Source organism: Aotus nancymaae, unplaced genomic scaffold (assembly GCF_030222135.1).
Source record: "Aotus nancymaae isolate 86718 unplaced genomic scaffold, 86718_ANA_hifiasm-v0.15.2.pri h1tg000041l, whole genome shotgun sequence".
NCBI lineage: Eukaryota > Metazoa > Chordata > Mammalia > Primates > Aotidae > Aotus > Aotus nancymaae.
This window is the reverse complement of record NW_026988455.1, coordinates 7,102,301-7,117,043: the sequence shown is the minus strand read 5'-3', so window position 1 is coordinate 7,117,043 and position 14,743 is coordinate 7,102,301. Positions and strand designations below refer to the sequence as shown.

Genomic DNA, 14,743 nt, shown 5'->3' with positions numbered 1-14,743 from the left:
ATTTCAAAGCATTCAGACATGTGAGAAAAGTGGGCAGAGGTGAGCAACAGGTGATGATAACGTGTGCCGGAAACAGAGCTTGGACACTGATCCAGACCAAGATACACAAGGTCTAGTACAGCCTGCAGGGCGGAAAGGTGGGATCCCTTTCCTCTCCCATCAGAAAGGTCACAGCTGACACTCAAATAACAAAAGACAGGCTAACAAGAGAAAAGCACAATGAATGTATTTATCTCAGTTTTATGTGACACAAGAGACTTCAGAAATGAAGATGCAAAGACTCGTAGAGAACTGTTTCTGCTTAGGTTTGATGAAGAATATGGATGGCTGTATAGAAATGTGATTGAACAGCAGGGTATGATCTCATAGATTGAGGGGGAATCCGGCAAATCCTGTCTGTTCAGATTCTTCTCGGCCTCTCTGTGTATGTAGCATTGCTTTCTCCCCGGTGTGAGGCAGGGCCCCTCTTGAATGAGGCCCTTTAAGGGAGAAGGGAGAGGGGAGAGAGTGACCTTTCTAGGTTTTATGGCTTGCTGTGGAGAAGAGGGGCTCTACTTTCTATGACCTGCCTGGGGAAGAGGAATTCTGGTTTCTATGACTCACTTAGTGGGAGGGGCAGGAGATAGGAGGATGGGAGAAGGTCAGAGAGACCTTGTTTCTGAGGCCTTTTCAGTTTCCTTCACTTTAAAGTACTCAGCACACCAAGGTGCCACACTTTGGGGTATTGTGTTCTGAGCCCCCAAAAAGGTGCCTGACACACAACAGGTGCTCAGTAAATTATGTAAGTCCCTTTCTTCTGCTGCCATCCCAGAAGAGGGACCTTCTCCCCCAGCTTTCTAGTGAGGACAGAATGATGTAATGAACTAGCCTGAGTCCCATCTACTTACCAGTTACCAAGGGGAATCGTAGTAAGCTCTTCATGTGTACCCCACTGTGCTGTCCTATTCTCAGTTAATCTCTCTGCATCTCAACTTGGAAGGTAAGAACCGAATCAGGATGCTCTGAGCAATTGGCGGAAACTCATGTGAACGCAGCTGTCTTGTCCAGTTCCTTAGTCTGTGCCCAGTCCAGGCAGGCGCACGCGCGCGCGCACACACACACACACACACACACACACACACAAGCTCGAAGGAGGCTTTTGCCCAAGTGGCACTGTACTTGGGGGATTCTGAGTAGGGTCGAAACAGCCTTTGCAAAAATTGTAACTGAGGAAATTATGACAGTGACAAAGATCAGACCTAGACGACTCAGTCTTGCTTCTAACCTTTACGCTGTCTTTATTCATTCCTGGGCATAGGCAAATCTCACCTTGGGAAGGAATTCAGTTTGTGGTTTGACTCGGAAACAAAATCAGTAACAGCCCTTTCTCGAAAAGACCCCCTTCTTGCCTGGGTACCAGTATGCCTATGTAAGACTAACCAATTAGCTATGAAATTGGAAATTATCATTTAGGGGTCATGCAGCCTCTAGCTGCAAAAGGCTGAACCTCCCCAAATTGCTCCTGGGGATAACATCACTACTGTAAAACCTAAGATCATATTTTGCAGACCCTGCACTGGATGGATCAGCTGACACCACTCAGACCATGTATGATTTGGCTCAACCAGTTCTGCAATCCCACCCAGGAACAGAAGACTGCAAGAAAACCTTACTTCAACCCCTCTATGATCCCATCTCCAACCTGACCTATCAGCACTCTCCACATCCCAAGCTCCTACTCACCAAATTATCTTTAACTCCTGGAGGCTGGGCTCTGCGGCTCACGCCTGTAATCCCAGCTCTTTGGGAGGCCGAGGCGGGCAGATCATGAGGTTAAGAGACTGGGACCATCTTGGCCAACATGGTGAAACACTGCCTCTACTAAAAATACAAAAACTTAGCTGGGCGTGGTGGCGCGTGCCTGTAGTCCTAGCTGCTTAGGAGGCTGAGGCAGGAGAATCACTTTAACCTGGGTGGCAGAGGTTGCAGTGAGCAGAGATTGTGCCCTCTGCAGTGAGCACAGATTGTGCCATTGCACTTCAGCCTGGCAACAGAGCAAGACTCTGTTTCAAAAACAAAACAAAACAAAACAAAACAAACAAACAAACAAATGCTCCTGGAATGCTTGGGGAGATTGATTTGAGTACTGGAATCCCAGCACTTTAGGAAGCCAAAGTGGGTGGATCACTTGAGGTCAGGAGTTCGAGACCATCCTGGCCAATATGGTGAAACACCGTCTCTACTAAAAACAGAAAAATTAGCGTGTGCACCTGTAATCCCAGCTACTCGCCCGAGGCAGGAAAATCGCTTGAACCCGGGAGGCGGAGGTTGCAGTGAGCTGTGTCACTTCACTCCAGCCTGGCAACAGAGCGAGACTCCGTCTCAAGCAAGCAAGCAAGCAATCAAGCAAACAAACAAAAACTTCTGACCTCTGGCACAGCAGGCTCTGCGTGAATTACTTTCTCCATTGCACCCTGCCTTGATAAATGGGCTCTGTCTAAGCAGCGGGCAACGTGAACTCATTGGGCTGTTACAGGACCAGTGACAGAGCAACGGCATGCCACTGAAGGGATCCCCAGACGCACCCTTCCAGAGGCGAGGCAGGCGGACCTCACCCACGCCTGCCAGCAGCTCCTGGCGGAACTGGGTTCCCAGGTCAGCCCTGACCCGGAGGAGCGCCGAGGACCCGCAGAGCGCGGCTGAAGTCGTGGCTACAACTCACCTAGGATCTGAGGCGCCAGCCCTCCGGTGGGCAGGGCGTTCTCCTCTCCCACCCCACCCCTCGCATGATGACATCATGTGTCTGGGGCTAAGTTGCTCTATAAAAGCAGCCCCGGGGTGGTGTGGGGGGAGCCAGGAGCGCGAAGAGCGGACGTGCTCGCCAAGGCATCCGGGCTGCGCGCACGCGGTCCTGGTGTGCGGCCAGAGCACGAGCCGCCACTGGGAGCCCCCGGGACAGCAGGAGCCGCCCCGCAGGAGCCCGCGAAGATGCCCCGGCGCAGCCTGCACGCGGCGGCCGTGCTCCTGCTGGTGATCTTAAAGGAACAGCCTTCCAGCCCAGCCCCTGTGAACGGTAAAGTTTCCGCCTGCTTCTTTCCTGACACTTCTGAGCGCTCAGCCGCCCCTGGACTGAAGGCTCTTCAATGATAAAGTAAAATCATTGCTGGGGGGAGCCGGGAAGGGGTAGCATCAAATAGCACATTCTCAAGAAAGGACGCTCCGCTTTTCCTTTGCGGGAAGCACGTTGGGGCGGGAATCACGTTGCTTTCTAGTGGCGCGTGGCGCACATTTGGTGTTAAAGTGTTTGCGTGTACTCCCGAGCACCGCCAGCTCTGAAGATGTGGCTTGGGAACTTGCTAACCAGGAAAGAGACGCCAAGCCAAGATTTAAAACGGTGTTCCCCATCCACGTGCAGAAAAGTAGAGAGGTGACTGTGGCATTCAGAGTGGGGTAAGCACAGAGAAAGTTTTGCTGTGTCCCAGTGCAGAACCCGCAGACGGTGGATAGGCGCTTTTCTTTGGAGGGGAGGATTTTTACCATTAAGTCTTACCTACAAGTCAAAGGGATGATGCATCTCATTCTTAATCATTGGTTTTCTCCAGGCGGGCGCTACTATGCTTAATGTACATGTGTGTGCATGTACGCACATACACATACACACTTTATTTCTGATTGTAATTAGAACACTAAATCCCAAAGGGCCGGAGGCTGAGGGGTTGAAGGCTAGAGGCTGAGTGGGGTGGCAGGAGGAGGTGGCAGGGGGGACCTGAACTGTGGGCTCACGTGGAGCCAGTGAGTTAACATGTGTGCAGCTAAGGCTGGTTCGTTAATGTTTTGGAATAAGAAAGTGATTTTGAACTGAAAGTGATTTTAATGGCGGAAAATGGATTCTCTCTGGCTAGGCAGTGGTGGTGGGAAATGTGTCCTGGTCAGTAGCATAAAAGCTCTGAGCCTCCTCTCTTGGAGGTCACGGTGCCCCTGGGAAGGGGCGGGGGAGCCAGGCTGTGGATAACTCTTAATTAAATTCCAATCGACTAGCTGGCATGATATGCTTGATATTATCTCCCTCATCTGGTCAGGGAGAAACAGAAGGTAGGTGGGAGTGATGTAAAGTGAAAATCAAGTTTTAAAACCACAAACTTTACATGCATTCTCCTTTTATGAAAGCTGCGCTGAAACTGAAGTTTCCCTGGAAATCTCTTTAGTCCTAAGCTGCACCAAGACAAAATGAGAATCAGCCCTTAGTTGTCCCTCTTTCCTATAACTGGTTGCTCCCCTCACTCGGGCAGCTTCCCCTCCCTTCTCTCTCTTTTTCTGCCTGTCCTGTTCTCCTCCTTCCCCTTCCTTTCTTCCCTACCTTCCCTCCTCATCGCTCCCAATTCTCCAAGTTGGGGTGGGGGAAGCTTGCAGTCAAAACTCCACTTTCACCTCTGAGGAAGTGGCCTGCCTACCTCTGGGTTCTAAGAACACAGCTTTTATTCTGTAAATTCTCATGCAGTTTCCTTGGGTCTTCAACTGCCTTAGAGGACAGGTCAAAGCAAAAACCACTGAGGTGTAGAATGTCAGTATGAACCCAAGGTTGGGGGCAGAGAGGAGTTCAGCTGAGTAATGGGGGTCAAAGTGTGGTCTGCCCTCTGCCTGGCGCATTTAAACTTCAAGCACTGGATAATGTTCAAGAACAATGTCAGGGGCCCGGGAGGGAGCATAGTAAGCTGAAGCCAAGCGTCTTCTGGAGACACCCTTGGAATTCTTAGTCACTATGGCTTTGGGCGGCCTTTCACTGAATTCTGCAGAGCTTGCCCTACCCAAACCTGGTGTGCCGAACCAGGCAGTCTCGGGCTACCCAGGTGATGGTTACTCAGGGAAAGTTCTAGCATCCAGCACAGGAAGCAGGCAGGGCCCAGAACCTCTGACATGGATCTTAATAAATACCATTTTCTCTGGGCATTTCCTCCAGGGGAACCTCCCTGCCCAGTGCCAGCTGGGTCTGCAGGTTCTAACAGGCTTCAGGCTGAGTCTCCCAAGTTTCCCTGATGGAACAGATAACTTTCCTTGGAAGGAAACTATTTCCCTCCAATAAGGGCCTGCTCCCTCTGGACACCCCCAAGGCCTTGGCCTGGCTTTCCCTGTGGAATCAGTTTAATTCTGTTAAGACTTCTGTTCTTACAGGTAGAGGTGGGGAGCCAGGGGGTACTATTCCTGAATAAAGCATACTTTCTCTCTCTATCACACACAAACACACACACACACACACACACACACACACACACACACACACTGTTAGAGAGTCTCCCTGAGGTCAGATCTGAGCTGGGGGCCTTGATCCTCACCCAATGAATCCCCTTGACTCCCTATTCTCACCTTCATTTTACAATGCTGCTTCTCCCCAGCCCTCTGGCTCCTGAGCCCCTCCAGGAACTGCCATTTATACCCAAAGCGCCAAGTCTGGAGCCCCGAGCCAGCTCACTCACAGAAAGAAGGGCAGGAAATGTTGCTGTGGAGGCTGCTGCCTTCCAGCAAGTCCCGATCCTGTGTCACCATCGAGGTCTTGCAGTCCCAGACGTCCGCTCTCCGACTTTATCCCCGAGCTTTCCGGAGTGTGATGCTGAGGCCTCCTCTGAGGATGAGAGCTCCAACGACGGGGAAAACCTCGATTAGCACGCTCTGGGGAGGGTAGCAGAAGATGTAGGGTGTAAGGCTATGATTTGAACGAGAGCAGGTGCAATGCAAACTGCTGGCAAGGCAGCGGTGCTCAGGCAGCAGATGTATTTCTAGTGGCCTCCAGGATCACTGGAGTGGCCTGTGCCTCCTCAGGGGAAAAGTAAGGGTGAACTCTTCTGTTACTTGTGAAATTTTACATCCTGGGCCTCCAACTGCTCTGCCCGATAAGAGGCAATGATCTGGCTTGTTATATCCCTAAAGTCCGTGATAACATCTTTTTTTTTTTTTTTTTTTCTTTTTAAAGACGGGGTTTCACCATATTGGTCAGGCTGGTCTTGAACTCCCAACCTCAGGTGATCCGCCTGTCTTGGCCTCCAAAGTGCTTGGATTACAGGCGTGAGCCACCATGCCCCATGATAACATCTTAATAGTGAACCCCTCCACAAAAGACTGAAGGAAGATGTCCAGAAGAGGTTTTATGTCTTCTATAGCTTGGTTCTAAAGCAATGCCTTCTTTATCTCTTTTCGCTGTTGTTTCAGCAAAGGATGAGCAGTAAACAAGTTTGGTTTCCCCATGGTTCTGAATGTTTTCATCCAACTACAAATTCCAGGGAGGTTGATCTTGGGACCCTCAACTCCCAGTGGGCCCATAGCTGGTTTCAGGGGGGTCTGTGGACCTTGTAAAATGAATTGTACATGAAATTTTGTGTCTAAGCTTAGGGAAATTTTTATGGAGAGAGGTCCATAACACTCATCAGATACTCTAGGGGATCTGGACTCCCCGCTTAACTACGCCAATGACTGAGGAGACCTGAAGATTCCCTAAGTTCACGGCACTAATGGTAAATTAATGGTAAATGTGGTGGGACTCCTCTGAGTGGGAATGTGACATTGGGCAGGACACTTCACCTTGGCGGACTTTCATTTCCTCTCCTGTAAAAGGAGGAGATGGACTATGAGTATAAGAAAGAGATCTAACCCTTCTCTTCTGGAGTGGGGTGTCAATAAATAACGCCTACACCTGAAACAGTCAAAGTGGAACAATATTAGCATATTCTATAGAGATCTGGAGATAATACCAAAAGAATCATTTTAAAAAGGTCCAATGTGGGCCGAGTGTGGTGACTCACGCCTGTAACCCCAGCACTTTAGGAGGCTGAGATGGATGGATTACGATGTCAGGAGATCAAGACCATCCTGGCTAACACAGTGAAACCCCGTCCCTACTAAAAATACAAAAAATTAGTCGGGCATAGTGGTGCGTGCCTGTAGTCCCAGGTACTTAGGAGGCTGAGGCAGGAGAATCGCTTGAACCCAGGAGGCAGATGTTGCTGTGAGCCGAGATTGTGCCAGTGCACTCCAGCCTGGATGACAGAGCGAGACTCCTTCTCAAAAAAGAAAAGAAAGAAAAGAAAAGAAAAAGATCCAAGTGGTTGCTCTAAGGAGCATTGCATGGTTAGGGAATGAACTGAGGTTTTTGTTAAACAGCCTTGTAGAACCATCTGCCTTTTTAAACCACGTACAAGTGTACTTTGATAAAAATTACCAATTACATTTGAAAATTAAAAACAAAATTAATTATAAACCCTGAGGCAAAGAAATGGAACAAATAACAAAAACTATGAGATTAAACTAGCTTTTTAAAAAGGCCAAGTTCATTTTTAACTTTTAAAAAACACAATTTGCTTGGGTAGGAAATGGCCAGGAGTGATAAGTAACCAGATGCCTTACCAGATGTTTTACTGCAAACTGATTCCCACGAGAGAAAGGGGATGTGAAGTGCTTGCCCACATGGGTACGCTTTTCCATCTGTACCCTTGTGGGCCAAGTACCACGGAGACCCTGGGAAGAGCTGGGAGGGAGGGAGGGATTTAGGGGTTGCACAGTCCCCTCATTGGATGAGACCCCTGAGACACGTAGAGGGATACTGCTCTACTCAGGTCCCTTCCTCACAAGTGAAGAGGAAGGCCGGCAGGCAGGGGCACAAGAGCACAGCTCTGCACTTGTGAAAAAGATCTTTTTGACGCAGGAACGAAGAACCTTTATGCATGAAGGGTGTGGAGTGCGAAGTAGCAGGTAACTTTTGTTCTATTTCTGGCAGAACATTGCCTACACATTTCTACTGCCCCTGGAATTCTAACTCAGATGTGGGTAGCAGCTTCCTCAAAGAGAAACTTTTTCCCAGCTGGGCGCTATGGCTCACGCCTGTAATCCTAGCCCTTTGGGAGGCTTGGTGGGTAGATCTCTTGAGCCCAGGAGTTTGAGATCAGGCTGGGCAACATGGCAAAACCCCATCTCTATGAAAAATACAAAATTAGCCGGTGTGGTAGTGCATGCCTGTAGTCCCAGCCTACTAGGAAGACTGAGGTGGGAGGATTGCTTGAACCCAGGAGGTTGAGGCTGCTGTGAGCTGAGATCAAGTCACTGCACTCCAGTCTGGGTGACAGAGTGAGACCCTGTCTCACAAAAAGAAGGAAAAAAAAGAGAAAGAAAAGGAAAAAAGGAAGGAAGGGAGGGAGGGAGACAGGGAGGAAGAGAGGTTGGGGGAGGGAGGAAGGAAGGAAGGGAGGGTGGGAGGGAGAGAGAGAAAGAGAGAGTGCAAAAGAGAAAAAGAAAGAGAAAGAAAAAATAAAGAGGAAAGAAAGGAGGGGAGGAGGGGAGGAGCGGAGGAAGGGAGGGAGGGAAGGAGGGAGGGAGGAAGGAAGGAAGGAAGGAAGGAAGGAGAAAATGCTAAGTGGGAAAAAGCAAGACACAGAACACTATTTCCAGTATGCCGATATTTGTATAAGGAGAAAGAGGGATCAATACCTATGTATGTGTAGCCATGCGATGAAAGGGCCCCCATCATCAGCTAACCTCATTGTCTAATGGAAACAGGGAGCTTTTGCTGTATATACCCTTTGATGGCTTTTGGGTTTTGAGCCACATGAAATTATTACCTGTTCAGATAATAAAGCTTGGCTTCTCTAAGGCGTCTGGAAGGCGCCTATTCAAGAAGCCCCCTCCAGCTTCCATGAGCCCCTGTGCCTCTGTCTGGAGCACAGTTGCCTTGAGAAGCTGTTGCTCTGATGCAGACTCAGAAAAGTTTCCATTTCTGGGCATCGACCTCCTTTTCAGTTTCACTCACATCAAATTAAAATCTGTAGTCTTTTCCCTTATTCATCTGGTTCTATTGCACTTACTTACTGTGTTTTGTTCTTTGTAGGTTCCAAGTGGACCTATTTTGGTAAGTAGAAATTTTAAATACTTTTTGTTTAAAAGAAAAAAGAAATGGTTGTACTTAATGAGAAAAACAGAAACTTCATGCTCTGTGGAGGTTATTTTGAGGGGTCAGAAGAACAGTTTGGTATTGTAGAAAGAGAGGATAAAGGCATCTCCCAAGAATACGTCACATCGACTTGAGTTGCTCACTGCACTTTCTCCAAGCAGGCGAGCCTGCTCGGGGCACTAGAACTGTGAGTCATAGTGTTAAGACTTCAGATTCCTGCAAGGATTTCTACCAAACCTCCAAGATTTGGAGGTAATGTGCCCCACCTCCAGACTGCAAGGGTCCTGGGCAGGAGAGAGCCCTTCTCCCTCGCAGGACACGTGTCCTACAATAAACAAAGAAGAAAGGGCTCCTTTCTGAAAGTTTGGCTCAGGTCCCAGAACTTAAGCTGTCAGTGTATCTCGAATTAACTTCTTGTTGCCATGATGGTAAGCTAGTGATGGATGAAGAGGTGTTGGCCAGTCCTTAGTGAAAGAAGGAAGCTTGCCTTAAATGGAGCAAGAGGAACACCCAGTGTGCTTCTTGCCCGGGCTGTCTGTGGGACTGTCTCAAGAGCATGTTTGCCCCATCTGACAGGCCTGCAAGATAAGCAGCTGGAAATCTGCTTAGCTGGAGAGTTGCAGTGAATTAGAAATCAGTCATTGGCTGGAATGAATATGGCAGGCCGGGCACCCAAGTCCCCTGGCAAGTATGGGAATGTTGGTAATGTCTTGTTGGGGCGCAGCCACAGAAGATGCACAACATTGATTGTTTTGGTAGTGGAAGGGTGGAACTGACTCACTGGCCCAGGAAGCATTTTAAGCAAGCAGGGATGTGGCCAAAGTTGAAGTTGTGGGCTGCGATGGCTGTGGGTGGGGGCAGGCGGGAAGGTGGTTACTACAGTGGAATCACCATCCAGAGAAAGATCTGATGCCAATTTGCAAAGATCAGCCTTTGGAGGTTCACCAGCCCAAGATGCCTAGAAAAGTCACTGAACTGACCAACCAGAGGCCAAGGTCCCCTCAGCCCTGGCACTGAATGGCTCCGTTCCTGCTAACATCCCTTACGCACTCATTATGTGCACAGCACTTTGCTAAGTGGGTGGTTAATAGAAGGGTAGGCTGTGGTCCATAGCTGGGAATTACTTAAAGCTCACAGTTCAAAGCAGAACATGATAGGTAATAATAACATCATAAACCAATGCTTCAGAGCGCTGAGTGCTCAAAGGAGGATGTGTGTGCTAGGGCTAGATGGTCAGGGAAGGCCTCCTGGAGGAAGAGGCTTTTCACCTGGGCCTTGGAAGAGGAGGTTGATTCAGTGAAGGGGGAGGAGGTGCTGTTGGCCAAGGTGATGATGGTGTCACATGAGCGGAAGCAAGAAAGAGCAAGGTGGTGTTCGAGGAAAGCATGTGGAGGGTTTATAGGGACGTCATGGGCTCTAAGGTCAGGGAGATAGGTAGGGTCAAACAGGGGAGGTGTCGGGGGGAGGTCAGGCCTTTCCCACTTTGTCCTGCTCCTAGAGGGGCAGGGCAGGGAGTAAGTCTGTGTTTCAGGAAGAGTTACTTGGTGGTAGCGGGTGGAGGGGAAGGATGGGAGGGACACAGGAAGGGGTTCAGCCTGTGGAGAACCCCCATTGTGTGTCTTCACACCTGGTTTACAGTGGTGGCAGTGAGGGGGAAGGCCAGGCCAGGACAAGAGACCGTACGAAGTGAGAACTGCAGATTCTGGGCCACAGGGCCGCTTGGGCAGCTTCCGCGTGTGGGAGGCAACAGACGTGGACAGAAGGTGGCCCTTGGGTTCTAGACTTTCTTCCATGCGATCCCCACTGAGCCATTTCAGCACCGGCACCTCGCTTTCCCCATCTATAACCTGGGGGAGGGGTTGTTTAGACCAGTGTTTCTCAGACTACAGCTTGGGGTCACCCACATCAGGATCACCTGGAATGCTTCCCCAAAATGCAGATTTCTGGGCCTTGACCTGGACCTGGGAAAGGGAGGGAACCTGAAAAACCTGTTTTTAATGCACTCCCCAAGTGATCCTTGGGTGCACTCTTATCAGAGAATCACTGACCAATGGTTCCCAAGATCTGTTTAGCCAGATCAGAGGAAACTTGCCCCATCTCTTCTGCTGGCCTCTCAGTCATGATAGAAACACAAATCATATCTCCATGGGGTCCTCTGTCTCTGTTATAGCCCTCCTGGGCAGAATGAGATGGTGACAGGGAATAGAGAGACATTGTGTCAAGAAAATCTTTTTTTTTTTTTTATGGAGTTTCACTCTCTCAGGCTGGACTGCCATGGCTCGATCTCGGCTCACTGTACCCTCTGCTTACTGGGTCCAGCGATTCTCCTGCCTCATCCTCCCAAGTAGCTGGGATTACAGGCATGCACCACCATGCCCAGCATAAAAATATAAAAATATAAAAATTTTTTATATTTTTAGTAGAGATGGGGTTTCACCATGTTGGCCAGGCTGGTCTTGAACTCCTGACCAGATGATCCACCCACCTCGGCCTACCAAAGTGCTGGGATTACAGTTGTGAGCCACTGTACCCGGCTGGAAGAAAATCTGAACTGCCCCTTCATCATGACGTGGTGTTCCCCAGGGGTGGGCTTCTCAGTGCAGCTGTATTGACTGGTCCAGAAGCATTTCTTCCTGACCACCCGCTGTGGCCAGCCCTCTGTCCCTCCTGCCCCACACAATTAGAGCTGCTCTTTGCTGAGGAAGCAGAGGGCAGAGTCTAATGATGCGTGGACATGCATGGGGTAAGCACAAAAGCAAGTCTGGTTTTTATTAGTGACACAGGCACGTGTGATGTGGAGTCAGTCATCGAAGGGGATGTGAAGGGGAGGACAGATGGAAGACAGCTCAAAAGGCAAACTCCTTCTTAGGTCCTGACTGGCAGCTGGCACCTGTGCTCAGAGTTGCACAGGTAGACAAAGGGCACAGCATAAGTGCTGGAGGGAAATGGTTTCTAAGCAGTAAGGGCCACACCGAATGGGGCAAATCCAGCCAAAGGCTCCATGCTGGTTTTCCTCAAGTGTAGAACTCAGCTTCATTGTACATACACTGCTGAGTCTTTCTCCAGGGGCCGCCCCACAACTGGCACATATGGTAGGACTTCTAGAAGTACAAAGAAAGGGAGCTCTACCCCTACCTCCTCATAGCTGAGTCACCAGGCTGACTGCATGGATGGCCCCTCCCTAGAGAGAGGAGGACCATCTGACTGCCAGGATGGGGCCAGTGTCATCCCTCTGCACTCCTCCTGGGGTGCCGAAGCAGCAGCTGAATGTCTGCTGGGCTTAGCATGGCTGAGGTGCCATCACGAGAGAGAGGCCGGGGATGATGTGACATGGACCCTCCCCGCCAGAAATCGGTCCCGCATCAATCCTGCTGAGCCCTGCAGCTTCAATTGCTCTGAACCGAGGGCACCTGCAGGTCAGGTTGTCATGTGAGCTAAGGACAAACTCCAGCCTGCTAAGGTATCAGAATATGTGCCCTGTAGGGGATGAAGACGGCTGGACAGAGGCAGGAGGGGTTGCGGGCACGTTCAGGTCCCTGGTGTGGGTGCTGCCGTCACTTTGTGAAGGTGCATCCAGCTGTTTGCTTATGGTCTACATACTTTTGTGTGTATTTCACATTCAATAAAAGAGTTAAAAAATTCCAGCTGGCTGGGAGATTTATCCTTACTCTGACAGCTTTTGTAGTACTTCCCCAAGAAAAAACTAAAAAAAAAAAAAAAAAAAACGACAAAAACTAGTGTATTCAAAACAACAGAGCAACCAGAAAGAATGACTATATTGGAACTAGACCCAAGAACACATCATGTGAGCTGAGAATGAACATGGTGTTTCATCCCTGATGATATCAGATAGTGGTTTGCTGGTTTGCTGCTCCTTGGACATGAGCTGGTTGAGAAATAGATGAAAACCCCTGTTTGCTCAAGATCTGGAAAGTCTTAAAGGCGATGGGATGGCAGAAGGTGGGTGACAAGCCTTCCTCCTGGAGGGTGCGCGAACTCCACCTCTCCCTGTCACAGCCCCACAGGGCACCCACAAGACCAGCCCCTCCATCCTGTTAGGAAACTTTGGAAAGATGGTGGCCTGGCCTGGGGATGCTGGGGGCTGGCTTCCAGGTCAGCCTGCCCAGTTCTCTGTTGCGGAGGGTCAGCCCTCCTGGCCCTCGGCTCTGACAGGACTCAGTGTGACCCGGGCAGTGCTGTGCATTCCTTGTGCTGTGCTTCTTGGTTTCTCTCCCAGACAACAGATTGTCTATCTTAAAGAATTTCCCTTGGAAATCAGGGTGAGATCTTCCACTGCAGCACGCCTCATCCTCATGTCCCTGAAGTCCTGCAGGCCCGCACCTCCACCCACCTTCTGTCCTGTATCTGCAGAAATATTTAGTTCCTATAATGAACCTTTCCTGGGACTCCAGACACCCTTTCATCCTCTTCCCAAACAACTAGAAATGGAACACATGGAAGGAGGCCAGGAAGTAAACTCTTTACTTTCTATTCTTCAGTAGTGATAAAGGCACTGTGTGACCTGAATTGCAATATAAAAAGCAGGCTGCAGTTAGAGCTCAGGGGAGAACTCAGAACGGCAGGGAGCACATGCAATTAAAAGACTGACTTCACCAAGGGCCCTTGTCTTTATCAAAGGTAGAGAGGCTTGGCCAGCTCAAAACACTCCAGCTGCCATCCTGAAGATGAATAAGGGGCACAGAGTGCTCTTAGGAGAGCCAGAAAAGGCCAGGCATGTTTTTCTTTATATTTTTCTTTTCTTTTTTTTTTTTTTTTGTGATGGAGTCTCCCTCCGTTGCCCAGGATGGAGTGCAATGGTGCGATCTCAGCTCATTGCAACCTCCACCTCCCAGGTTCAAGTGATTGTCCTGCCTCAGCCTCCCAAGTAGCTGGGATTATAGGCACCTGCCACCACGCCTGGCTTATTTTTGTATTTTTGGTAGAGATGGGGTTTCACCCTGTTGACCAGGCTGGTCTCAAGCTCCTGACCTCAGGTGATCCACCTGCCTTGGCCTCCCAAAGTTCTGAGATTACAGGCGTGAGCCACCAAACCTGGCCCAGATACGTTTTTCTTTTCTTTTTTGAGACAGGGTTTTGCTTTGTCGCCCAGGCTGGAGTGCAGTGGCACGATCACTGCTCACTGCAGCCTCCATCTCCTGGGCTCAAGGGATCCTCCTGCCTCAGCCTCCCAAGTAGCTAGGACATGTGCCACCATACCTGGCTGATTTTCAAATTTTTTAGCAGACACAGGATCTTGCTATGTTCCCAGGCTGGCCTTGAACTCCTGGCCTCAAATGAGCTTCCTGCCTTGGCTTCCCAAAGTGTTGGGATTACAGGGGTGAGCCACTGTGGCTGGCAGACATGTTTTTCATACCAGCACACTGAATCCCTATTCCTAAGTCCCATGAATTTCTGCTGAGGGTAGCAATCCCACCCCCATCTTGGATTAAATGTGTGCCATAGTTCCAGTTACTTCTAATTGAAGCTGTGACGTTTAGGGTCTGTCTGCATGTGGTGTGGCCTGCCCACTCACAGTTACTTCTCATCTTTCCTGAATTGCAGAACTGGGGTTTGTGCGTATCCTGGAGGCTCTTGGCTTGTGGCTGCCAAAATGCCTACATTTTTGCTTTCACAGCTGGCCTCACCAGCTGAGTAAAAACACAGGGAAGCGGCCGGGCCTGGTGGCTCACATCTGTAATCTCAGCAGTTTTGGAGGCTGAGGCAGGAAGATTATGAGGTCAGGAGTTCGAGACCAGCCTGGCCAACACTGTGAAACCCTGTGTCTACTAAAAATACAAAAATTAGCCGGGTGTGGTGGCACACGCCTGTAATACC

General features: G+C 49.7%; 1 protein-coding gene and 1 long non-coding RNA gene across 4 annotated transcripts in view; one reads left to right on the top strand and one right to left on the bottom strand.

Moving 5' to 3' along the window:
* The window catches only part of LOC135268658 (uncharacterized), a 35,028-nt gene extending 32,979 nt beyond the window's left edge, over positions 1–2,049 (bottom strand). The window contains exon 1 of the long non-coding RNA XR_010336959.1: positions 1,723–2,049. This is a non-coding gene — a long non-coding RNA (uncharacterized LOC135268658). The remainder of the gene's footprint in view (positions 1–1,722) is intronic.
* A 908-nt stretch (positions 2,050–2,957) lies between these two features.
* CA12 (carbonic anhydrase 12) overlaps positions 2,958–14,743 on the top strand; it is a 59,592-nt gene continuing 47,806 nt past the window's right edge. For 2 of the 3 annotated variants that reach the window (XM_064361386.1, XM_064361385.1), the window contains exons 1-2: positions 2,958–3,052; positions 8,846–8,866. In XM_064361386.1, the coding sequence (XP_064217456.1) occupies positions 2,968–3,052; positions 8,846–8,866 (106 nt within the window). In that variant the 5' untranslated portion in view covers positions 2,958–2,967. Of the gene's footprint in view, positions 3,053–5,466; positions 7,717–8,845; positions 8,867–14,743 lie in introns of those variants that run through there. The other variant, XM_064361387.1, reaches the window with a different exon arrangement.